The 26,739-nt window shown below is 38.6% G+C and overlaps 1 protein-coding gene across 1 annotated transcript in view; it reads right to left on the bottom strand.

Moving 5' to 3' along the window:
• Positions 1-2,468: 2,468 nt before the first annotated feature.
• Positions 2,469-26,739, bottom strand: part of LOC118800630 (NACHT, LRR and PYD domains-containing protein 12-like) — a 46,687-nt gene continuing 22,416 nt past the window's right edge. The window contains exons 5-10 of the mRNA XM_036560893.1: positions 18,528-18,692; positions 17,860-18,033; positions 17,176-17,349; positions 9,566-9,740; positions 2,897-2,943; positions 2,469-2,700 (exon numbers count right to left, since the gene is read on the bottom strand). Coding sequence (XP_036416786.1) covers positions 2,691-2,700; positions 2,897-2,943; positions 9,566-9,740; positions 17,176-17,349; positions 17,860-18,033; positions 18,528-18,692 — 745 coding nt within the window. The 3' untranslated portion in view covers positions 2,469-2,690. The remainder of the gene's footprint in view (positions 2,701-2,896; positions 2,944-9,565; positions 9,741-17,175; positions 17,350-17,859; positions 18,034-18,527; positions 18,693-26,739) is intronic.

The following is a 26,739-nucleotide window of genomic DNA, read 5'->3' as shown; positions in this document are numbered from 1 at the left end:
TACCCCAGTCAAAGTGAACTACACACTTTAAAAAGATTCTTCAAGGGTGCTTTAGTTAAGGGAATGGTTCTATTTATAACAATGAGTCCTATATAGAACCATTTCATGGTAATATGTTTCTTTGTCTGGTGAAATGGTTCTTCATATTGATGGAGAAAGTGTTTTTCTATTGTTACACACTTGCCATTGTAGCAATAGAACCATTCCCTTTACTAAAGAACCATTGAAGATCCATCTTTTAAAGGTACCTTATTTAAGTCAGTGAAGACCCCACAGCTTATCAAACTACAAGCTGTTGGAATCGTTTCTAATTATCAAATATTAGCCTGAATTCTTAACCTAATCAAACTTGATAAGCGATTTTTTATCACTCATATAAAGTTTTAAATGCACACTGTAAAATTAATTTGGAAATTTAAACTAAAGTATCTGTCTGTCCTAAAATTTTAATGTGATTGTTCTTATAATGGTGCAAATAATGAGTAAACAGAATGAAACAAACATTGTCCTGTTAATTTTCTATTACATGTTCAGCACAGTTGAAATTTTAAAACAGCCTCTGAATTAACACATATATGATGAGTGATGTGAATCAGGGTGAAATAAGAGGAATTAACTTATAAAGTTGGAGGCTAATCAAAAATAATGAATGCCCCTGAGTAACATGAGGAAAAATACTTTGACATTAGCAGGTATTTCACAGCTGTATATTAAGCCTAGTCTTTGGGTAACATCCAGTGCCCTCCAGACCTTTATTGCACGAGGCTTTGACTTCAGCAAAAAACATTCAAACAGGGGGTGTTTATTTTTAATGTTGAACGAGGAAACGCATGAGAGTTTAATTAAAATTCCTGCAGCTGAGCTTCTATTAGAACAATATCAACACTATACAAATGTGGCTCGGCTGCATGATTTCATTTCAATAAACAAAACTGAAAGTAAAGCTGCAAGGCGATTTGCAGCATTAACTTACCGTTAATGCTGCAAATCACTTGCCTTGTAGCTTTACTTTCAGTTTTGTTTCTGTGTTGCCTCTGAATAAAGAGAGGACAAATCAGAAAATGCCAGTTCTTGTGTTTCCTTCCACTGTCGAATCAGGACTGAGGCTGTTTTGACAATGATTATGATTTAAATCGCTAGCCCGCTATGCAGCTGATCCATTTACAACGTTCGAAATGGAATGTGATGTTTTGAAGACATACTGATATAAATAGGACGTCACAGGGGACGTACTTGTGCTGTTCTGGGTACGTGGTTCTAATATAGATCCTGCTATTTTCACAGCCATCGATCATGGCCCATCTAAAAATCGTATTCGATTTTAGCCCACCCGCTTTGAATGTTATCACTCCTTTGAATGGATGTAATCAGTAGCTAGCAGGCCCAGGCAAGGCTCAAAGTCCAGCCACCTTTGCTTGTATGGTTTGGCAATACATTACCAGTAGGTTTGATGTAAATGTTGCTAAGATCATATTTGTTTTCTCAGTTTTAACTGAAATGCTTAACATTTCAAACATATAAACAGACTGTTTTACATAAAACTTATATTAAGGAATAATAGATATTACTGTTCCAGTCTTTGGTTTCCGACAGTAAAAAAAAAGTGTTTTTTGTGAAACTCTTGCAAAACAACATGAACAGAGAATTCAATTATGTTGTCTGTGAATATAACTGAGCTGTAATGTTTTGAGTAATTACTGAGTTTTATTTAACAATGATCATTTGTAAAAAAAACATTATATGTACAAACCTTATTTGGAAAATAGTACATAAATGTATTAGTAGAACAGTGGACTCTGCTGGTAGAAAATGTAAAGAAAATGAAAAAAATTGTACATCATGGAGGAAAAGTATCTTTCATTAATTGGGTAAATGTGGTTTTACATGTGTGTGTTTGTATAATGTGTGTTTGTGTGTAAATGTGTGTGTGTGTATAAATGTATGTGTTTGTAACAGTGAATCTGAAATGTGTCTCATATATAAACTCATGTCATGTCTGACCCCCCCACCCCCTCACTGTCTTTCTCTCTGTTTGTGTCTCTCGCTCTCTCTCTTTGTCTGTATCTCTCTTTCTTTCTCTCTCTCTCTCTCTCTCTCTCTCTGTCTCTCCCTCTTTCTCTCTGTCTGTATCTCTCTCTGTATCTCTATCTCTCTGTAGAGGTTATTCTATCTCACACAGACTCACTGAGGAGTCAGAATAAACCCAGACTCCAGCATAGAGCGGTTCAGTGAATGTGGTGGTGAGTGTGTGTAGGTGGGTCAGTGTGTGTGTGTTAGGGGAGATGGTGTAGAAGGACAGAGTGCCGGACCCCCAGTCCAGATACACTCCTACTCTGTTAGAGGGGGAGGGGGGCGCAGGTAGGTCAGTTCTCTGATTATTGTGATAGACAGAGTAACTGTTATCAGAGCAGCTCAGACTCCAGGAGTGATCATTGTTTCCAAACCCACAGTCATCACTGACTCCTTTCCTCCTGATTCCTCTGTATGATACTGATATTTCAGCCTCTCCGCTCCACTGAACCTCCCAGTAACAGCGTCCAGTCAGACTCTCCACACTCAGAACCTGAGACCAGACATCAAATCTGTCTGGATGATCTGGATACGACTGATCTTCTCCCACACACTTCACCTTTCTGTTCCTCTCAGACAGAGAGAGACGCCTGCTCACTGTGTTTGGATCCAGAGTGAGATCAACAGCATCTGTACACACACACACACACAAAGATACACACACACACACACACACACACACACACAGAGGAGACACAACACAGAAAATTTAATGTGTGTGTGACTCTGTAAGATATGAGTATGTATGTGTGTTTGTATGATTTATATATAAATGAGTGTATTTGTGTGTCTGTGTGTGTGTGTAGTTTGTGTGTGTGTTTGTTACATTTCTGTGGTCCTGGTTTGATCCTGATCTTCCCTCCATGATCCACCCTGAAGAGCAAACACACACATTTATACATTCAATAAACTTCATATCAAATCAAAACTAAAATAAAGACTAAAACAGATCATTACAGTACAAAACACCCTTCAAACCTTACGGTCCAGATAAAATTAAACTAAAATAAAGAAAAACAAAAAACTGATCAAATCAGCTAGTTAGGCTGCTGGGCTTTAAATCACACTGCTAGGCAACTTAGTGCTAAAACACACTGGTAAGCTAGTTAGCTCTAAATCACACTGCTAGGCTAGTTAGCTCTAAATCACAGTGCTAGGCTTGTTAGCTCTAAATCATAGTGCTAGGCTAGTCAGTGCTAAATCACAATGCTAGGCTAGTGAAGTCTCACTCACACAGCTAGGCTAGTTAGCTCTAAATCACAATGCTAGGCTAGTTAGCTCTCGATCACACCCCTAGGCTAGTTAGCTCTAAATCACAGTGCTAGGCTAGTTAGCTCTAAATCACAATGCTAGGCTAGTTAGCTCTAAATCACAGTGCTAGTCTAGTTAGCTCTAAATCACACCCCTAGGCTAGTTAGCTCTAAATCACAATGCTAGGCTAGTTAGCTCTAAATCACATTGCTAGGTTAGTTAGCTATAAATCAAAGTGCTAGGCTAGTTAGCTCTAAATAACATTGCTAGACTAATTAGCTTTAAATCACACTGCTAGGCTAGTTAGCTCTAAATCACAATGCTAGGCTAAATAGCTCTAAATCACACTGCTAGGCTAAATAGCTCTAAATCACAGTGCTTGGTTAGTTAGCTCTAAATCACACTGCCAGGTTAGTTAGCTCTAAATCACACTGCCAGGTTAGTTAGCACTAAATCACACTGCCAGGTTAGTTAGCTCTAAATCACAGTGCTAGGTTAGTTAGCTCTAAATCACATTGCTAGGTTAGTTAGCTGTAGCTAGTTAGTATTTGTAACTCAATTCTTTTAAGCTACAGAGAGCAGCCTGGCTTAGCACAACACAAGCTAAGCGAACACAACTAGATGTTTTTAGCCATTTACACTTAACTTTTTTATACATACATGAACATTTATATACATTGTTATTTTTAAATTGTTTATTTTTACTTTCATTTTTTTCCACGAGAAAAAATGTAACAATAAATAAATAAATATTTTTTCTCATTTTTCATACTTTTTACACTTTTTTATTTTAAAACTCTTTTATTATTTTAAACTCATTGTACGCTGAGATTAAGTCACTGTTGGACCGTCAGACTCAACTCTACACTCAAAAACTCGCCTCGAGGCGGCTTGCGCAGCTTCCCGTGTAGCTGGAGCGGCCATCTTACCCAGACCTGTGGAGGGTCATGGGAAACACGGTGTGCTAAGCAACGGGGCCACCGGCGTCTGGGCAACTTCCATGCCGACCAAAGGTCACCTGATCCAGGCCAGAACAGCCAGTTACACCGGGGACTCTCATGGTCACCCCCGCCTGTGGACAGTGGAGTCTGGGAACGCCAGTGTCGCAGAAGACGGCCTGGATCCCCACCATCACCTCAGCTTGAACTTACTACCAGCAACAGATTCAAAGTACTGAGCTCTCTCTCCTCCTCTGCTCCTCCCTCCACCAACGTTTTAGTAATCGGAGACTCGATCATGAGGAACGTGAACTCGGCTCCAGCTAAAGGTGAAGTGTCTGTTTTATCCCTCTCTGGTTGGATACTGGTTCCGTCATTGTTCACAGGAGTGAACAACACAGGAGTGAACAACACACGAGATCGAGAGAGCGAAGGTTTAGAAGACCATTTTACAACACTTTTGTGTAGCAAACAGGAAAAAGCAACAGCCAGAGCTGTAGTTTCTGGCACTCTGCCAACGTTTAGAAGAGGAAAAGAGATTTTTAGCAGACTCTACTTGCTAAACGAATGGCTGAAAAGCTGGACTGAGGACAATAAATTGGGTTTTACTGACAGAACACTTTTTGGGAAATACCTTCTCTTTAACACAGAGACAGACTCCACCTACGTCTCCGCTGATCCACGTTTTAATCTCTGAACTACAAGAAAGGAATCAGTAAAATGTGACATTAAAATAGAGAAGTAAATAAAACAAAGAGCTCATCTGGTACCAACGGTTACTTCTCTGTTCAAACTGTAGTAAGCAGTCGAAATGCAGTACAAACTACAGGAACTAAAGGAATAAATAATTAAAGTTAGTTGAAGTTTGTAAGTTTGTTGCACCGTAACAGAGTCAGATAGAGATTTTAGAACAGCACTGCTGAATGTAAGAACTCTAATTAACAAATCCAGCACTGTCAATCATCTTATTTCTGAACAGAAACTGGACTTTATGATACTGAAATCTGGCTTAGTTCAGACGGGGCAGTTTCCCTGATTGAAACTGCTCCACAGATTTTATCCATACTGTACGGAAGGTAAGAAGGGAGGTGGTCTAGCTGTGTTTTTTCAAGTATTTTTAATTGTAAACACATTTCATTTGGAACAGTTTCTTCTTTAGAATATCTTGTTGTTCTACTTAAAGGTCAGGAACCAGTGTTGCTGGTGGTTCTTTATCATCCACTCAAATATGCACCTCCTTCTTACCAGAACTGTCTGAACTACTGTCTAACTAATCATGATCAGATTCTTCTGATGGTGATTTTAATGTTCATGTTGATGAAGCTTCAGACAAAAAGCTTCTGAATTTATTAAATACATTTTATTCTACTGAGCACAGAACTAGTCCAACACACACTCACTGTCACACTTTAGATTTAGTCTGTCATGAGGTTTATTTATTAATATAAATTAATCCTTGACATCACAATCTCTGATCACTACTGTGGGGATTTTAGTATGTCTGCATCTGTTGGCATAAAAGATGGAAAAACAAATGAAGAAAAAATGTATTTTAACATCAACAGCAGCTGCTTTTAGTAACACTCTACATTACAAACCTCCTCTACATGTTAACTCAACAGTGCATGACATGGTCAACAATTTTAACTGTAAACTAAGATCTGTTCTAGATAATGTTGCACAAGAAAAGACTAAAAAGAAGTCCTTGACCACAAAAATGCCATGGAAAAATGAACAGATGAATCAGTAGAAAAAGGAAGCAAAGCAGAACAGAAATGGAGGAAAAACTATTCATTATGAAGTTCTTAAAAACTGTATGAATGTTTATAAAAATTAAATATGAACAGAGAGACAGAAATACTACTCAAAACTTAATGACAACAGACACAAATTTTATTTTTATTTTAATAATTTAGTTCTATTTTTAATAATTGATCACCTGTTAAATCCTAAGTTAACCAATGATTATCTGACTTAGGCTTCAACATCAAAATGTAATGATTTTGCATTATTTTTAATACAAAAATCACCAACATTCAGTCACGCTCAATCACTCCAAAACTACAGATAGACTCTATTTTTATTCAACAGCAAAACTCTATGAATAGTTTTAAAAAGATCACTGAGACAGAACTTCAGAAAGTTGTCGTACAGTTAAATTCCTCTACCTGTGTTTTTAGATCCTGTTCCAACAGCATTTTTAAAGAAGTATTTGACAATCTTTGTCCAGGTGTGCTGGACATTGTAAACTGTTCTTTGGAAACCGGCACTTTTCCAGACACATTCAAAACAGCAGTTGTAAGAGCACTATTAAAGAAACAGAACCTGGATCTCTCAGTTCTTAGCAAGTACAAACCAATCTTCCATTTTTAAGCAAAATAATTGAAAAATAGTCTCTCACAGCTTAATGAATTCTTAAATGAACACAATATTCATTAAAAATTCTTTCTGGCTTCAGAGCAAATCACAGCACTGAAACTGCTTTAGTGAAGGTTGTGAATGATCTGAGAATAAATGCTGATGCTGGTGATGTTTCTGTACTTCTGGATTACCTGCTGCATTTTATACTAGAGACCACAGAATCCTTTTCAATCAGCTTGAGAACTTGGTCTTAATGGAACTTTGTTAAATTGGTTCTCTACATATTTAACTGGCAAACAGTTTTTTGTAAACATAGGTGAACATATGTCAGATAAGCATGATATTCTCTGTGGTGTACCACAAGGCTCTGTACTTGGTCCACTTCTGTTTTTTTTTGTATGGGTCAGATTATTAGGAAGCATGGCATCAATTTCCATAGTTATGCAGATGAAACACAGCTGTGTACATCTGTGGCTCCAGACAATGTTAGTTCAGTAGATAAGCTCACTATATGTCTGTCCAGCATAGTTAGCTAGATGAACAGCAAAGACAGATTAAGAAAAGACAGAAATAATTATAATTGGTTATGGAGCAAAGAGGAAAAATGTGAATGAAAGATGTGGAAATCTGGATCTACAAATAAAAACTGAAGTTAGGAATTTTAGTGTAACTCTAGACTCTGATTTCACTTTTAAAGCACATATTAATAATATTACCAAAACTGCTTTTTATCATTTAAGGAATGCAGCACGAGTTCGACCTGATCTCTGTCTGCAAGATGCAAAAATTGATCCATGCTTTTGTGTTTTCTCGACTTGACTAATGAAATGTTTTGTTTTTAGGACTTCCTGCAAGTACAACCAACAAACTACAACTTGTGCAAAGCGCAGCAGTGAGAATTTTAACAAGGACTAGAAAACAGGATCATATTAGAGCAGTTTTAGCATCACTGCACTGGCTGCCTGTATCTTTTAGAATCCACTACACAATATTACTACTAGTCTTTAAATCTCTTAATGGTTTAGCAGCTTCATACGTCTCTGAATGCTGATAGATGATGTTCCTAATCCAGCTTTAAGATCATCCAGTGCTGCTTCTCCATGTTCCGCATATGAAACTTAAACAGAGCAGAGAGGCAGCGTTTTATTTTTAATTCAACAAAGATCTGAAACACGTTACCAATAAACATCCGTCAGACTCCTCCAGTCAGTGTTTTAGAAACAGTTAGAAACATATTTCTTTACTTTGGCGTTTAATTAATTTTTTATTGTTGTTTCCTTTGTTTTTACTGGAATATTACTATTACTTTAATGTTATTGTTAGTTGTATTTTTATTATATTTTTTCTTTTTATTTATAGTTTTATCTTGTGATTTTTAAATTGTATTTACTAATATATCCATTTTCTGCTATTTATTAATTATTTATTCTTTATAGTTTTTTTATTTTTGAATATCTTTATTCTCTTCTTCCTCTGTTGATTTTACTTTGTATTATAAAACAATTGAGCTGCATTTTTAATGTATGAAAAGTGCTATATAAATAAACTATTATTATTATTATTATTATTATTATTATTATTTGGTTGTTTCTGTGTGTAAATAATGGTGAATCTTCACTTTTCCTTCATAACAAACAGCACAACAGGACTTAAAGCCCAACAAAGAGTCTCGCAGTGAGAGTTTAGTTTAATGTACCAAAGGCGCTGGTTGTTGGTGTTGCACTCAGAAATGAGTGATGAGTGTGTTGTTGAAGAAGGGGATACAGGAGAGGCTACAGAATAACACAAATAACACAAATTAACAACATTAGACCACAACACCGTCCCTTTTTACGGGGAGTGGAGCCACAGCGCAGCTCTGCATACCTCGCCTATAAAGCTCTTTCCCAAAACCAGAGCCGCCACAGTATCATATGAACAATAGGTACACAGGGCAGCGGAGCTCACAGCTTTAATTCTTAAGTCTGGAGCTGTAACAGTCACTAAATGAAGTTTATGATGAGTTTGTGAAACTGGGAAACAAAGCTATTTCCTGATTTTTCCACTGACAATAACAGAAAAAAGGAGAATTGATCCATTTTTCTGTTCCACAATACTGTAGAAATGAAAATGGAATAACCCAAAGATACATGGACCTCTATAGCACCAAAAAGACTTCAGTCATATGTAGAACCATCTACAGCACATTGTCTATTAATCTGAAGAACCATTTCACCATGAAAGAGCTCTTTAATCATGCAAATGGATCTTTTTGTGTTCCTAGTTCCATACAGAACCACTGTTCATAGGGAGCCCAGGGCAAACCTCTCACACAACCGCATGTTTAATGCGGTCTGAAAAACGAGAAACTCTATGAACTCTATGGAGAGTGAACTACTGCACATGTGGGATGGGCATATTTGACTATAAGCGAATCAGAAACAGTAGATTTAATTGATAACTCTCTGGGTCAATTAGAAAACGGGAATCAAGTTCTCTCATACACTCTATCAAGCTCTTTCTCACTCCGTGTCAAACTCTCTCACATTCTCCACCAACAACACCTTAGAGTTTGATACTGAGTGTGAGAGTTTGATACTGAGTGTGAGAGTTTGATACTGAGTGTGAGAGTTTGATAATGAGTGTGAGAGTGTTTGATGGTGAATGTGAGAGGTTTTGTCAGTGTGTGTGACAGGTTTGATAGTAAGTGTGAGAGGTTTGATAGCGAGTGTGAGAAGTAAAAATTTTGGCCTAAATAGCCTCTCATAAATTTGTAAGAAGTTAATCTCAGTGTGTAAGACGTGTTCAGAGTGTATGAAGTTAAACTCAGCGTGTATGAAGTTAAACTCAGTTTGTAAGATGTGTTCAGTCACAATTCAAAAATAAACACATATACCGTAAAACATTACAGTCAGTAATGTGGATAAATACAGTCTGTGTACAGAGACAGTAAATCAGTAACTCACTGTAGTTTTCTCCAGTTTACAGTGTGGATCCTCCAGTAGATCAGACAGCAGCTTCAATCCAGACTTTCCTGGGTGATTATAAGTCAGATCCAGTTCTCTCAGGTGGGAGGGGTTTGATTTCAGAGCTGAAGCCAGAGAAGAACAGCCTTCATCTGTAACCATACAGCAAGACAATCTGCAGAAAGGAAAGAAAAAGAGGGACAGATGGCATTTATATACAGCAAAACCCAGCTGTAGTACTAAATTGGCCTCCAGCCAGTTCATAAACAATTGATGCAGACAATAAATGAAAGTTGAAGTAAAATCTTATTTTCAATTTCCAAATCAATCTATGTAAAAATGGGTTGCAAACCACAAAGATAGCCCTACTGAAGCCCACTCGCTGGATTCCTGACAGCATTAGCCCCAAGATGGCCAGAAAATGAACTTGCAGTAAAGAAACAGAGAAAACAGGCTCCAGCTCTTCACACTGGAAAGGCTTTAAAAGAAAAACCTGTACACTGGTGTGTCTCAGTAGTCAATTAGGTCAAAGCTCCTCCTCTCAATTCCACCTGCAACACACTCACGGCAAAACAAACTTAACAGCCCACAGGGTCATCACACCCTCTCCCTCAGAAAAAGCACTGACATAACCCCACATAAAAAATAAACTTTATATACCACCACCCACTAAGATTTGCAAAAAATATATATATATTTTACAATTTTCATCAATATTAGACATGTCCCATCCAATACGGTCTTGCACTTCCCTGGCCCTGGGAAGTTTAAAGACAGCAAAAACAGGACAGAACAACAAGTAACAGGTATAAAGATTAAGAGACTGGTATCGTATCTGTGACAATGCATCCGTCATCACATTGTCAGTACCTTTGACAAATATTAAGAACAAAAGGCTGCAAGAAAAGTCACCAGCTCATCACAAACCTGAGACAAGCAGGAGTGGGCAATACCAGTAAAGGTGGTGACACATCACACTATGCACACCCCCCAGCCAGGTCGTTCCCCAAAATTACTGAAGCCCCATCCACAGGGAGCCCAGGGCAAACCTCTAACACGACCTCAAGTTTAACGAGGTCTGGAAAACGAGAAACTCTATGCAGTAAAACCAAAAATAGCTAAACTACAAAAAGAGGGATACAAAGGTGATACAAAAGATGTCAAACAAGTGTGTGAAAGCCCTCACTACCTGAAACTGATAAGAGACAATTAACTAAGTAGACCCTGATCTTCAAACAGTTACTAGTGGCAAGTATTTATGCACTGAAGCCCATTAGTATAAATAAAAAAATAAAAATAAAAAAAACAACAGGCCACACTTAGCACAAAATATGAACCAAACTGGCACCAAAACAAAACCAAACTAATCATATGAGCCCAATACTAACAGGAAATATTTTCAATTTAACCTTACCACACTCACCCTGCCCTCCTCAAAAAACACTGGCAAATACCAGCAAGTATATTAGCCAGGAAAAAGCACAGCCAAAAACAAAAAAGTCCCCACATTGTTACAGACCAGCCTCCAGCCAATTCATAACAAACATCTGAGGGAGATGATGAGGCTCCAGCTCTCCACATTGGAAAGCCTTTTAAAGAGACCCAAACACCTGTGCACAAGTGTGTCCTAGTAGCCAATTCGGTCCAAGTTCCACCTCCCAATTTCACAACACATTCAGGGCAAAACAAACCAAACAGCCTGGAGGATCGTCACAGGTTACATCAACACTCTGACACTGAACAGGATGGAACAAAAACACAAACTGACTCAACATCTTCACGCAACTAATTACAATATGATAAAACTCTCATTATCAATTACTCTCATTATGATTTAGAGCTCCAGGAGATTTGATTAGCAAGAGATTTAGTGAAGAACCAAGACTCCAAAGCAGAAACCATTTTCCTCCTTGAAGCATCACAAAGTTATTATATAGAGGCACTTTGGAAGCAAGAGCTGTTTGCTGATCAATGATGAAAAATGGAACTCTTTGGCCACCGATGTTGGGGTAGGAACTCAAAGTAAAACATTTTGCTAATTACTTCTTTCAAAATTAAATATGATTACATTACTTATTACTACCTGAAAAGTGATATCACTACACTTTACTTGCATGTTACTCTGTAACTTATTTCTGCCCCTCCCTCTAGTTCAGCCTGTGTCATGACAGCTTTCAAACCCATAGTTCCACAGTTCATATCTGACTCAGAGTGACTGAATTTCTGGTTTAAGTTTGTTCCTTTCTCTTCTCTAATTTTCTCTGCTAGTTTAACCAGTGTTTGTCTACAGTTGGTGAGGTGCCTTGTTGTGCGCTGGTCTCTAGTATTAGAGGCCTAAGTTTGATTCTTGCACAGGGTCAGTCAGCCCCACTAAAGGAGCTCACTCTGCTGGCCTGAGCACTGAGACATTTAGCTTAAATAAAGTTCAAACACTGTTCAAATTCAAACACTGTATTTCCATTACTTTCTTTCATATCTTCCTCCTCCTTCTAATTTAATGTCCTATAAACATCCCATCTCTACCTTTAGTCCAGGTGATTGAGAGCTAAGAGAACACTCATATAAAATGTAATATAAGACAAGGAGAACTTGAGGAAAAACAAAAAAGTTTTCAAAACATCATTTGAAAAAGTAAGTGCCCCTAAACTTAAATAATGGCTGTGCCATCTTTTGCAAGAACAACTGTAACCAAACCCTCAAGTCATTTGTTCCACTCTTTTTTGCTTCAATTCAGCCAAGGCTTTTAAGCATGAGGTGTCACAGCATGTCAATGAGTTTAAGTCAGGACTTTGATTAGGCCAATCAATAACTTTAATCTTGTTTGAGCAATCCGAAGATGGACTTACTCTTGTGTTTGGGATTGTTGTCTAGCTGTATAACCCAATTATGTTTGAGCTTCAGATCATGATTGGTGACTAATCATCTTCCTGCTGGATTTTGTAGTAAAGAGCAGAATTCATGGTTCTGTCAATTATGGTAAGTCACAGAGGCCCTGAAGCAGTAAAGCACCGCCACACCATCATATTACCACCTCCATGTTTCACAGTTGGTATAATTTTCTTATTGTGGAATGCTGACTTAGCTTTACACCAGATGTAATGGCACCCCTGTTTTCCAAAATGTTCCACTTTTGAATCATTAATCCACAGAACACTACTTCAAAAGGCAAATGTGACACAAGCCTGTATGTTCTTCTTGGTTAGCCATGGTTTTTGCCGTGCATGACTGCCTTTTTTGAGTGTGCTGAATCTAAAACTTTGAGTTAACAGATCAGTTCTTTATATCTTAGATCCTGTTAGCTTTTTAATAGAAATGTAATAAAACCTGTTTTAGGGCAGCCAAACAAATCATTTTGCAGTGAATTGGGGAGCGTATCACCCAAGAGGTTTCTAATAATTTCCTTTTTTTAGCTTATTTTGGACAAATATGTTAAAGATTTACTACACAGCTTTATCAGAGAATCTAATGGATTCTTTATATGGTGATCATTTGTAATTTGTAAATGAGTGAGGGTTATGTTCAATTTCTGATCTTATTAGGTGTCACACATCCATCTGGCTCTGAGGCACACTTGGACTCCATCTCCCAGAATTCTCTGGGAGAGCACCTGACTCCTGATCTTCCCTCACACTCCAATCAGCGCTGTGTCATATGACCCTCTTTGTTCAGTTTATAAGCCCAGGTTTTAGCAGAGACAGTTTGAGAGGTATTGTATCACTTTTGATCTACTGAGCGGTTTGTTGTTGTTTGACTCCTGTTTTTGACCACTGTTGTCCGTATTCTCGACTCTTCCTTTTTACCCGACCCTTTGGATTGTTTGGCTTTCATGATATCACTGTGTGTGACCTTTTTAGCCTGTTTTCTCAAAATTTCGTTTTTGACTGACCCTTTTTTATTGTTCGCCTGTTGTTATGTTTGTCTTTTTGTACTGGTTGTGTTTTCTGGGTTTGACCCACGCTTGTTTTTTGACCACAAAACTGGACTTTGATTCTATCAGTAAAGCCTCCTTTGATCTTTTTAACTGTGAGCATATGACTCTTTCAGGCACATTACATTAGGATATTTTACCTAATTGTGCTCCAATTACTCTGCTGTTGAGATGCTGTAAACAGACATTGTTCACATTGTGAAGCTGTGAGCATTTTAAATGTCTGTCATGTGCAACTGTTATTAGGTAGAACATGAATGCAGAACAGTAATTTAAAAATAGTGGGCCTGTGACATGGAGAACACATCACTGAAGCACCTCCACTGACTCTCAACAGTATTAGGATTTGGGTGAGGATTAGTACCAGGGTTAAATTCATCACCAGGGTGAGGGTTAGTTTTAGGCTTTGGGATGATATTATGGTTGGGTTTAGGCTCAGGTTAAGTTTTATGTAGATTAAGGTGATTTAATAGATATTTAATTGAAGAAAAAATTAATGAAAGATAAGCATCTACAAGACATCTACAGTTGACTCTCCAAATAAGTGTCAACTAATAATAAAATTAAATGAACAGTAAAGAACTAACATCATATCAACAGTTGCAGGCTGAGTGGAGATGATTAGAGTTTAAAAGTGTAAAATGATGGAGTGACACCAGCAAGTGGAGCTTTAGAGTTTTCTGGAATGTATTCCAGTTCACTGGTGCACTGAAACTAAAAGCAGATTTTCTCAGCTCAGTAAAAACTTTGAGAATGTGACAAGTGATCCAGTAACAAGAGCTGAAAATTTTCTGCAATTCCTGAGCAGCTAAGAAACCCCGTTTTCGTCCATCAGTTACAGCACTGTTACAGTGTATATATGTGTTTATATGTTTTTATGTACAGCCATAGTCTGGGTTTGCTATGAAGAGAAAGTACATGTTCTTTCACGTGTTTTCTTCTATTCTCCAACATGTTCTTCTTTTCTTGCTGTATTTACTTACAGTTGTATGTCCTTTTGTTTTTGTCCCTCCTGTGGTGAGGACATTGTCACTTTTAACCGTGACCCCTTCACCTCCCCCCCTTCACCTTCTCCTCTTTTGATCCTCCTTCCTTTCAACTTTTTCCCCTCCCTATTTGCTCCCTCTTCTGACCCTCAGTGTCTCTACTTCAACCATGTCAGACTGTGTGCGCATTGGACTTGTGACAGACTGATGATCAAGCTGTGTCTGTGCATGATTCTCTACAAACACGTGAATAAAAGTCGAGATGTGAAGATCCAGTCTCCTGACTGTTCCTGCTGAATTTCTAACACTATGTGCTAAGGTTGCTAGGCTCACTACATCACTGAAATAGCAGCACACTGACCACACTGTTGAGACTTTTTTTAACATTGTGCAGGGTGGTACAAAACTTCAGCTTCACAATATAAAATATTTTTATCCCCAACTTCATGTGGGAGGTATAGTTCCCACTTCAAATATTTCATGACCTTGTAAAATATTCTGGGACCTCCCATAGGAAACTATTTATAATGTAGGTTTAAACATTGTGTGAATCATTTCCTTAGAAAATGTACTTCTTTGACTGTTTTAAAGCAAAGCTATCAACAGTGTTTTCAAATCTTTTTCCTCTAATTTCAAGACTGACACTACTACCAAACCTTGGAGATATTCCTGCTCCACTTTTAAACTAAAGTAGGTTTAAATAAGTTTCAGTGCAAAAACCATTTCACCATACAAATACATTTAGAGTTGTTTCCTGTAGTCTGTAATCACTATTTAGCATATCAGAGCACATGCTAAATATTAGTCATTACAATAATGTATGTATTACAATTATGTATGTAATTACAATGAGCTTAATAGCAGAAACAAGAAAACTGACCAAAAAAATCTAAAACTAAAAATTTTGTGCTCATTTTTACTGGTGGTTAGTCTAGTTGCTTGCAACAGACTCAAAGAAACTCAAAGAAGATTTACGCACTATTCACAGGTATAAGGACAGAGAGATACAATAAAAATGGCATTGAGTTATTGATTTGCCAGTTCAATGTTTCCTAAACTTCTTTTTTCATTCAGGATTGAATTAATTAGAAAACTCACCTGAGTGTCACCAGTTTACAAAATGAACTCTTCAGTCCAGCAGAGAGCTGGACTGAAGAGTTCATTTTGTAAACTGGAGACTGCAAGTCCAGCTCTTTCAGGGAGGAGTTTCTTGATTGTAAAGCTGATCCCAGATTTTTACAAGCTTTTGCACCAAGACTACAGATGTGTAGTCTGCAAACAGGCAATACAATGTAGTCAAAGAAGGATTTATGCATACAGTAACTATATATATATATATATATATATATATATATATATATATATATACACTAGAGATGAAACATATTAAAATTTCATATCACGATTATCATGACCAAAACTATCACAGTTATTGGTATTATTGCGATATTGTTAAAAAAATAGTCAATACATTTGTGTTACTCTTGTATTACTTACAATACTTGTAATACTCTGTAAACAAAAGAATAGCAAGTGTATTATTATTACTGTTATTACTATTATTATTATTATTACTGCTGTAATTATTTTATTATTATTATTATTATTATTATTATTATTATTAATAATTACAATAGGGATTTCCCTGCATAGAGAATTAAATCTTTACCAACCAGGTGGGTCTTAATGGAAAATTACTACTTCTAAGAAGTGTTGTACTCGGGGGGATTTCTGTCCAAACTGCAATTGCAGCATTATTGTGCCGTTGTCGCTTTGCCCCTAATCAATACAGTGCACCAAGAAAAACAGCCAAAATTACAGAGGAATTGCGCAGATTGAACTTTTGCAGCGTCTCGTTCCAGAGCTTGTGTGACTGTTTACTCAGAGCTCATTTTGGAGACACTGCTCCACAGAAATATGTGTTAAAAGTTTTAGTTTCGATTCACCGATTGTTTTTTCTTTTTTGACGCTAAAACCTTCATTTTATATTATTAACGAACCATAAGCATAAGTTAAACCACACAAACCATGATATTTCTTCTATTTCGAAGTCCCCACAGACTTCTACGTTAAAGTTAACCTTGCATTCTCTAAAAAGTAGCGGGTGGTGGTCGCGAAGATGACTCGTAAGGTTTGATGTGTTGCCCCCTTTTGCCGCTATTTTCTTTCGGCATGTTCTGCAGACAGGGTGGTCATCTTCAATTAACTTTCATTCTGCTTTCTTATAAAACACAAAATATGACCAAACGTCAGACTTGGTCTTCTTAGAAGGCTGAAATATCTCAGAATCTCTGTCACTATATTCCACTATGTTCTCCCTTCTCTCCCTCTCTCTCCCTCTCTCCCCCTTTCCCTCTACACACACACACACACAGAGCTGCATCTGAGAGAATGATTCTGCCTTTGTTTGACACTGTACAGCGAGTTTTTCACACCGTGGTAATCGTCTGCGGTTTTAACGATACTTTAAATATGTATATATATATATATATATATATAGAGAGAGAGAGAGAGAGAGAGAGAAAGATAACATACTACAACATTTTTGCTTATGTTTATATTATTGTTCAGGTTAGAGTGAAAAAAAAACAACAGAATTTCAAAATCCTAATTAATTCTGTTAGTATTTTATGTTTACATTTTATTGTGCCTTATCAGCTTATTTCTATTCAAGAATTAATTCACACAAAGTTCACCTGAGTGTCTCCAGTTTACAGTGTGAGTTCTTCAGTCCAGCAGAGAGCAGCTCCACGCCTGAATCCTGAAGGTCATTGTTACTCAGGTCTAGCTCTTTCAGAGATGAGTTTACAGATTGTAGGGCTAATGAAAGATTCTCACAAGAACTTGTGGTGAGACCACACCCAGCTAGTCTGTAAAAGTCAAAATATAGTACATGGTGTAATCAGGAGAACTGTAATAGAATGACTTTACTCTCTGCATTCTACTTTGTCTTTCAGAAAGAAGTATACAAGATATTCATAGCTTGATTATTCATCCATGAGATCCCATTTACAACAGAAAACATAGCTTATATTTTTTCTCTCTAAGCAGAAGTTACCTGTTTAGTGGCATAGAAAATTAACTGCAATAATAAATAATACAGCCAATATATGATATAATTAAACTTAGAACAGCTCTTGCAATATACTTAAAAAAACATTTCTGAATAATTAAAGAGAAAAAGAATATGATGTTTTTTGGTAGCACATTATACTGTTTATGTGTTTTAATATTTCAGGGAAGGCTGGAGAAAGAGATTCAGTAGAAGTATAAAACCATGAGAAATAAATATTAAAATTACACAAATCTGTTACTGTAAGGTTACCATTTATTACATCCTGTCATTTTCTTACAAAACATTTAATTGACACAAAGTTCACCTGAGTATCTCCAGTTTACAGTGTGAATTCTTCAGTCCAGCAGAGAGCAGCTCCACACCTGAATCCTGAAGGTCATTGTTACTCAGGTCTAGCTCTTTCAGAGATGAGTTTACAGATTGTAGAGCTGATGAAAGATTCTCACAAGAACTTGTGGTGAGACCACACCCAGCTAGTCTGTAAAAGTCAGAATATAGTACACGGTGTAATCAGGGGAACTGTAATAGAATTACTTTACTCTCTATATTCTACTTTGTCTTTCAGAAAGAAGTGTATAAGATATTCATAGCTTGATTACTCATCCATGTGATCCCATTTAAAACAGAAAACACATCCCTTGTTTTTTTTCTCTCTAAGTAGAAGCTTAGGACTGTTTAGGACCACAAAAAGTTAACTGCCACAAAAATGCAACCAATATATGATAAAATTAAACTTAGAAAAGATCTTGCAATATACAGAAAGAAGCATTTCAGAATAAAGAGAAAAGAATATTATGTTTTTTGGGCAGTGTACTATACTTTTAGCGTATTTTTATATTTCAAGGATAGCTAGAGAATGAGATTCAGTAGAAGTTAAATTTATGTGAAATGAATATTAAAATTGCATATAAATCTATTATTGTAAGATTGCAGTTTTATTATCTTTTTTACTAAAAAAAACACAAAGTTCACCTGAGTGTCTCCAGTTTACAGTGCGAGTTCTTCAGTCCAGCAGAGAGCAGCTTCACTCCTGAATCCTGAAGGTCATTGTTACTCAGGTCTAGCTGTTTCAGAGATGAGTGTACAGCTGATGAAAGACTCTCACAAGAACTTGTGGTGAGACCACACCCAGCTAGTCTGTAAAAGTCAGAATAAATATAGTATAAGTATAGTGTAATCAGGGGAAATTTAATAGAATTACCTTGCTCTCCATATTCTACTTTGTCTTTGCCTTTAGAAATAAGTGGAAAAGACATTCATAGCTTAATTATTTATCTGTGTGATCCCATTTAAATCAGAAAACACAGCTACTGTTTTTTTCTCTTTAAGTAGAAGCTACCTGTTTAGGTGTGGAATGAGTTCACAGAATTGGATGCTCGCAGATAAAGAACAAAAAGGAGGCTTTAATGTTTCAATCAGAATCCAAGGTCATCATTGAGAAACAGGCAAAAAGGTCAAAACACAGTAAGCAGAGATCCAGGGCAAACAATTCAAAGGGCAGAGCAAACAAAGAGCCAGAGCAACAAAAAATACAGGTCATTCACAGAAGTATACAACAGATATAATGCTCAGTAGGTCGTAATCAAAACAATACCTCACAACTGTCTATGGCTAAAGCCTGGGCTTATAAGCTAAGCTAAGGATGTCATATGATCAAACATACAGGTGTCACACATTAGTATTCAGGTGATCTAGAACGCTGATAGAAGCGTGAGGACAGTTCAGGAGTCAGCTGATCTCCCTGAGGAGTCTGTGTGCGTGGCTGAGTGCAAAGGGAATGTCAGATTGATCTCCAGATTGAGTCCGTTTCCTCACCAGAGCTCATGACATTTGTGACAAGATGTCAAACTTTTTCATGTTACAGTAAATTCTTTTCACTTAGACATGATCAAGTTATGTCCTCATAGACCTAATTATGAGATTCCTCACTGTGGACATTACTGTACACTGAGCCAGTGACAGGACAGACTTACTGGGCACTAGCTGGACACTACATTACATCTCTCCACTCACATTACTATGCACTGCCACTTTTATTATACATTTAGTCATATTTCATATTGCACTGCTACTTTGTTTATGCATCCATACATGTCATATTGCACAACTGTTGACATTTATTGCTACAGTCTATAGTCACTTGTTCATTCACTGGAGGGACAGGCACCACTGCACGGTTAACTGCATAGTATTTATGCAATAACTTTGTATTTTTGTACTGCACATTACTTTTATTGTTTTAACATATTTGATTTTAGTATTTATCTCTACTTCCTATTTATGCATCTGTAAATAGTGTACGACATTACTTTGCTCTTGTACATTTTGCTCTTGTTTCAGTCTTTACTATGCTTTGTACTGCTGCAATAGAAGAATTTCCCTCTGGGATTAATAAAGTGATCTATCTATCTATCTATCTATCTATCTATCTATCTATCTATCTATCGACAGAGCATTTGCCACTCTTTCAGGGACCAGATCAGCAATCAAAACCTTTATACAGGATCATAAATAGAGAAGGAGAAGCTGCTCCCCAAGGAGAAAAACTCTGCTTTGTCAGCTTGGAAGTAAGAAAGTCAGGGTGCTGGTTCACCAGTTAGATCAGGGGTGTTCAATCTTATCCACAAAGGGCGGATGTAGCTGCAGGTTTTCATGGGAAACAAGCAGGAGCTCAGCTGATTCCCCTTAATCAGGAAAAACAAATATCCATGAAAACCTGCAGCCCTGCTCTGCAGATACAATTGAACACCAATAAGTTAACAGAGGTAAAAGCCCTAATTTGATTTTGTTTGTTGACAGGACTATCCTTTGGAATTGGGGCTACAGGAAAAGGTGGCACAGCCATCGTTCATCACCAGCTATCGTGTTAAGCAGATGATAACTTCCTCCACAGCTGGTAGCTTTATCAGAAACCTTCCACAATTATCAGCTTCTATCAGCTTCTATCAGCTGTCCATCTATTCCTACCGAATTAGGTATTAAGACCAAGTGCTTAGAGGATACATTTCGTTCTACTCTAGATATTGTGGCTCCATTAAAAAGTAAAATAATAAGGCAGAAAAGCTGCACCGTGGTATAATGATCATACTAGAGCTTTAAAACAGACTGTCAGAGAACTAGAGAGAAAATGGGACCTGACTAAACTAGAAGTGTTCCAATCTGCCTGGAGGGATTACATCCTTATAGACTATAGAAGAGCACTTACTGCAGCACGCTCAGCCTCTCTTTCCTCTCTCATAGAAAACAATAAAAATAATATTAGATTATTATTTAGCACAAATTCTAAATTGACTAAGAACCAAACAGCTACGCTACCCCAGATGCTATCAGCCTACAGCAGCAATGATTTTATGAATTTCTTCAGTAATAAAATTGAAAAAACAGGCAAAAATTAAAATTGCATAGTTAAACTCTACAAACCTGCTGCCCTACAAAGCCAATCCAGATCTTGAGAACATTGTAACTACTGCAGAGAGACTGGAATCATTTAAATTCAACAAAGTGAGCTAGTTAAAATGATTCCCTCCTCCAAATCTTCTGTTTGCATGTTAGATCTAATTCCTACAAGTTTACTCAAGGTTAGATTACAATTTAGCATTTATTTAAGGAGCTGAAGTCTCCATCATCCAGTAGTGGGACTGACAACCATCACCAAGGATCACACTGCCAGTCTCAAATCAGAAAGACCTCAACTCTCCAAATCTGAACTAAATTTAGAGGCCATACAGTCATTCCAAGCACTACTGTAAAAAAATCTAGGCATCGTCTTGATTCCCGTCTCTCTTTTTATAGAAGTTTGCAAAATTTGTATAACTACATTCTTTCACATGCATAACATCGCTAAACTGTGTAATATTCCAGCCCTAAAAGCTCTCCTCTAACACGATGAAGTTTTAAAACTAGAGCAACACTTAGCGTGAACCCTCCCCTAACATTATAAAGCTACAAAAAACTAGAGCCATACTTGGAGTGACCTCTCCCGTAACACTATAAAGCTACAAAACTAGAGCCACAATTAGCGTTACCCCTCCCCTAACACTATAACGCTACAAAACAGGAGCCACACTTAGCGTTACCCCTCCCCTAACACTATGAGGAATAAAACAAGAGCCAAAATTAGCGTGACCCCTCCCTTAACACTATAACGCTATAAAAACTAGAGCCATACATAGCGTGACCCCTCCCCTAACACTATAACGCTACATAAACTAGAGCCATACTTAGAGTGACCCCGCCCTTAACACTATAAGGTTATAAGAACAAGAACCACACTTACCGTGAACCCTGCCCTAACACTATAATGCTATAAAACTAGAGCCATAATTAGCGTGACCCTCCCCTAACGCTATAACGCTATAAGAACAAGAGCCCTACTTAGCGTGACCCCTGCCCTAACACTATAACGCTATAAAAACTAGACTTAGCCTCACTTAGCGTGACCCCTCCCCTAACACTATAACGCTATAAAACTAGAGCCATACTTAGCGTGACCCCTCCCCTAACACTATAACGCTATAAAACTAGAGCCATACTTAGTGTGACCCCTCCCCTAACAGTATAATGCTATAAAACTAGCGCCATACTTAGTGTGACCCCTCCCCTAACATTAAAACGCTATAAAAACTAGACTTAGCCTCACTTAGCGTGACCCCTCCCCTAACACTATAACGCTATAAGAACTAGAGCCACACTTAGCGTGACCCCTCCCCTAACACTATAACCCTATAAGAACTAAAGCCATACTTAGCGTGACCCCTCCCCTAACACTATAACGCTATAAAACTAGAGCCATACTTAGCGTGACCCCTCCCCTAACACTATAACGCTATAAAACTAAGCCATACTTAGTGTGACCCTCCCCTAACAGTATAATGCTATAAAACTAGCGCCATACTTAGTGTGACCCCTCCCCTAACATTAAAACGCTATAAAAACTAGACTTAGCCACACTTAGCGTGACCCCTCCCCTAACACTATAACGGTATAAGAACTAGAGCCACAATTAGCGTGACCCCTCCCCTAACACTATAACGCTATAAGAACTAAAGCCATACTTAGCGTGACCCCTCCCCTAACACTATAATGCTATAAAAACTAGAGCCATACTTAGCGTGACCCCTCCGCTAACACTATAAGGCTATCAGAACAAGAGCAATACTTAGCGTGACCCCTCCCCTAACACTATAACGCTATAAAAACTAGAGCCATACTTAGCCTGACCCATCCCTTAACACTACAAGGCTATAAGAACTAGAGCCATACGTAGCGTGACCCCTCCGCTAACACTATACGGCTATAAGAACAAGAGCTATACTTAGCGTGACCCCTCCCCTAATACCATAACGCTATAAAACTAGAGCCACACTTAGCGTGACCCCTGCTCTAACACTATAACGCTATAAAAAATAGCACCATACTTAGCGACCCCTCGCGTAACATAATAACGCTACAAAACTAGAGCCATACTTAGCGTGACCCTCCGCTAACACTATAACGATATAAAACAAGAGCCATACTTAGCGTGACCCCTCCCTTAACACTATAATGATATGAAAACTAGAGCCATACTTAGCGCGACCCTCCACTAACACTATAACGATATAAAAACAAGAGCTATACTTAACGTGACCCCTCCCCTAACACTATAACGCTATAAAAACTGGAGCCACACTTAGCGTGACCCCTCACCTAACACTATAAGGCTATGAGAACAAGAGCCATACTTAGCGTGACCCCTCCCCTAACACTATAATGCTATAAAAACTAGAGCCACTCTTAGCGTGACCCCTCACCTAACACTATAAGGCTATAAGAACAAGAGCTATACTTAGCGTGACCCCTCCCCTAACACTATAACGCTATATAAATTAGAGCCATGCTTAGCGTGACCCCTCACCTAACAGTATAACGCTATAAAACTAGAGCCATACTTAGCGTGACCCCTCCCCTAACAGTATAACGCTATAAAACTAGAGCCATACTTAGCGTGACCCCTCCCCTAACACTATAAGGCTATAAGAACAGAGCTATACTTAGCGTGACCCCTCCCCTAACACTATAAAGCTATGAAATAAAGAGCCATACTTAGCGTGACCCCTCCCCTAACACTATAAGGTTATCAGAACAAGAGCCATACTTAGCGTGACCCCTCCCCTAACACTATAAGGCTATCAGAACAAGAGCCATACTTAGCGTGACCCCTCCTCTAACACTATAAGGCTCTAAGAACAAGAGCTATACTTAGCGTGACCCCTCCCCTAATACCATAACGCTATAAAAACTAGAGCCACACTTAGCGTGACCCCTCCTCTAACACTATAAGGCTCTAAGAACAAGAGCTATACTTAGCGTGACCCCTCCCCTAATACCATAATGCTATAAAAACTAGAGCCACACTTAGCGTGACCCCTCCCCTAACACTATAACGCTATAAAAACTGGAGCCACACTTAGCGTGACCCCTCCCCTAACACTATAACGCTATAAAACTAGAGACACACTTAGTGTGAACCCTCCCCTAACTCCATAACGCTATAAAAAGCAGAGCCACACTTATCGTGACCCCTCCCCTAACACTATCAGGCTATAAGAACAAGAGCCATACTCAGCGTGACCCCTCCCCTAACACTATAACGCTATAAAAACGAGAGACAGACTTAGCGTGACCCCTCCCCTAACACTATAAGTCTATAAAAACTAGAGCCATACTTAGTGTGACCCTCCCCTAACACTATAAGGCTATTAGAACAAGAGCCATACTTAGCGTGACCCCTCCCCTAACACTATAATGCTATAAAAAACTAGAGCCATACTTAGCGTGACCCCTCCCCTAACACTATAACGCCATAAACTAGAGCCATACTTAGCGTGACCCCTCCCCTAACACTATAACGCTATAGAACTAGAGCCATACTTAGCGTGACCCCTCCCCTAACACTATAACGCTATAAAACTAGAGCCATACTTAGCGTGACCCCTCCCCTAACACTATAACGCTATAAAATAGAGCCATACTTAGCGTGACCCCTCCCCTAACACTATAACGCTATAAAACTAGAGCGATACTTAGTGTGACCCCTCCCCTAACAGTATAATGCTATAAAACTAGCGCCATACTTAGCGTGACCCCTCCCCTAACACTACAACGCTATAAAGTAGAGCCACACTTAGCGTGACCCCTCCCCTAACAGTATAATGCTATAAAACTAGCGCCATACTTAGCGTGACCCCTCCCCTAACACTACAACGCTATAAAAGTAGAGCCACACTTAGCGTGACCCCTCCCCTAACAGTATAATGCTATAAAACTAGCGCCATACTTAGTGTGACCCCTCCCCTAACACTATAACGCTATAAGAACTAGAGCCACACTTAGCGTGACCCCTCCCCTAACATTATAACGCTATAAGAACTAGAGCCATACTTAGCGTGACCCCTCCCCTAACACTATAACGCTATAAGAACTAGAGCCATACTTAGCGTGACCCCTCCCCTAACACTATCACTTTATAAAACTAGAGCCATACTTAGCGTGTCCCCTCCCCTAACACTATAATGCTGTAAAACTAGAGCCACACTTAGCGTGACCCCCTCTCCTAACACTATAACGCTATAAAACTAGAGCCACACTTAGCGTGACCCCTCCCCTAACACTATAAGGCTATAAGAACAAGAGCCATACTTAGCGTGACCCCTCCCCTAACACTATAATGCCATAAAACAAGAGCCTCACTTAGCGTGACCCCTCCCCTAACACTATAACGCTATAAAACTAGAGCCACACTTAGCGTGACCCCTCCCCTAACACTATAAGGCTATATGAACAAGAGCCATACTTAGCGTGACCCCTCCCCTAACACTATAATGCCATAAAAACAAGAGCTATACTTAGCGTGACCCCTCCCTTAACACTATAACGCTATAAAACTAGAGCCACACTTAGCGTGACCCCTCCCCTAACACTATAAGGCTATAAAACTAGAGCCACACTTAGCGTGACCCCTCCCCTAACACTATAAGGCTATTAGAACTAGAGCCATACTTAGCGTGACCCCTCCCCTAACACTATAAGGCTATATGAACAAGAGCCATACTTAGCGTGACCCCTCCCCTAACACTATAATGCCATAAAACTAGAGCCATACTTAGCGTGACCCCTCCCCTAACACTATAACGCTATAAAAAACTAGAGCCATACTTAGCGTGACCCCTCCCCTAACACTATAATGCCATAAAAACAAGAGCCATACTTAGCGTGACCCCTCCCCTAACACTATAACGCTATAAGAACTAGAGCCATACTTAGCGTGACCCCTCCCCTAACACTATAAGGCTATTAGAACAAGAGCCATACTTAGCGTGACCCCTCCCCTAACACTATAAGGCTATATGAACAAGAGCCATACTTAGCGGGACCCCTCACCTAACACTATAATGCCATAAAACTAGAGCCATACTTAGCGTGACCCCTCCCCTAACACTATAACGCTATAAAAAACTAGAGCTATACTTAGCGTGACCCCTCCCCTAACACTATAATGCCATAAAAACAAGAGCCATACTTAGCGTGACCCCTCCCCTAACACTATAAGGCTATATGAACAAGAGCCATATTTAGCATGATCCCTCCCCTAACACTATAATGCCATAAAAACAAGAGCCATACTTAGCGTGACCCCTCCCCTAACACTATAAGGCTATATGAACAAGAGCATATTTAGCGTGACCCCTCCCCTAACACTATAACGCTATAAATTAGAGCCATACTTAGCGTGACCCCTCCCCTAACACTATAACGCTATAAAATTAGAGCCATACTTAGCGTGACCCCTCCCCTAACACTATAATGCCATAAAAACAAGAGCCATACTTAGCGTGACCCCTCCTCTAACACTATAACGCTATAAAACTAGAGCCATACTTAGCGTGACCCCTCCCCTAACACTATAACGCTATAAAATTAGAGCCATACTTAGCGTGACCCCTCCTCTAACACTATAACGCTATAAAAACTAGAGCCATACTTAGCGTGACCCCTCCACTAACACTATAACGCTACATAAACTAGAGCCATACTTAGAGTGACCCCTCCCTTAACACTATAAGGTTATAAGAACAAGAACCACACTTACCGTGAACCCTCCCCTAACACTATAATGCTGTAAAACTAGAGCCATAATTAGCGT

The sequence above is a fragment of the Colossoma macropomum genome, unplaced genomic scaffold, assembly GCF_904425465.1.
Source record: "Colossoma macropomum unplaced genomic scaffold, Colossoma_macropomum, whole genome shotgun sequence".
Taxonomy (NCBI): Eukaryota; Metazoa; Chordata; class Actinopteri; order Characiformes; family Serrasalmidae; genus Colossoma; species Colossoma macropomum.
Note: the sequence above shows the minus strand (reverse complement) of the source record. Positions and strands in the feature narration are given on the sequence as shown.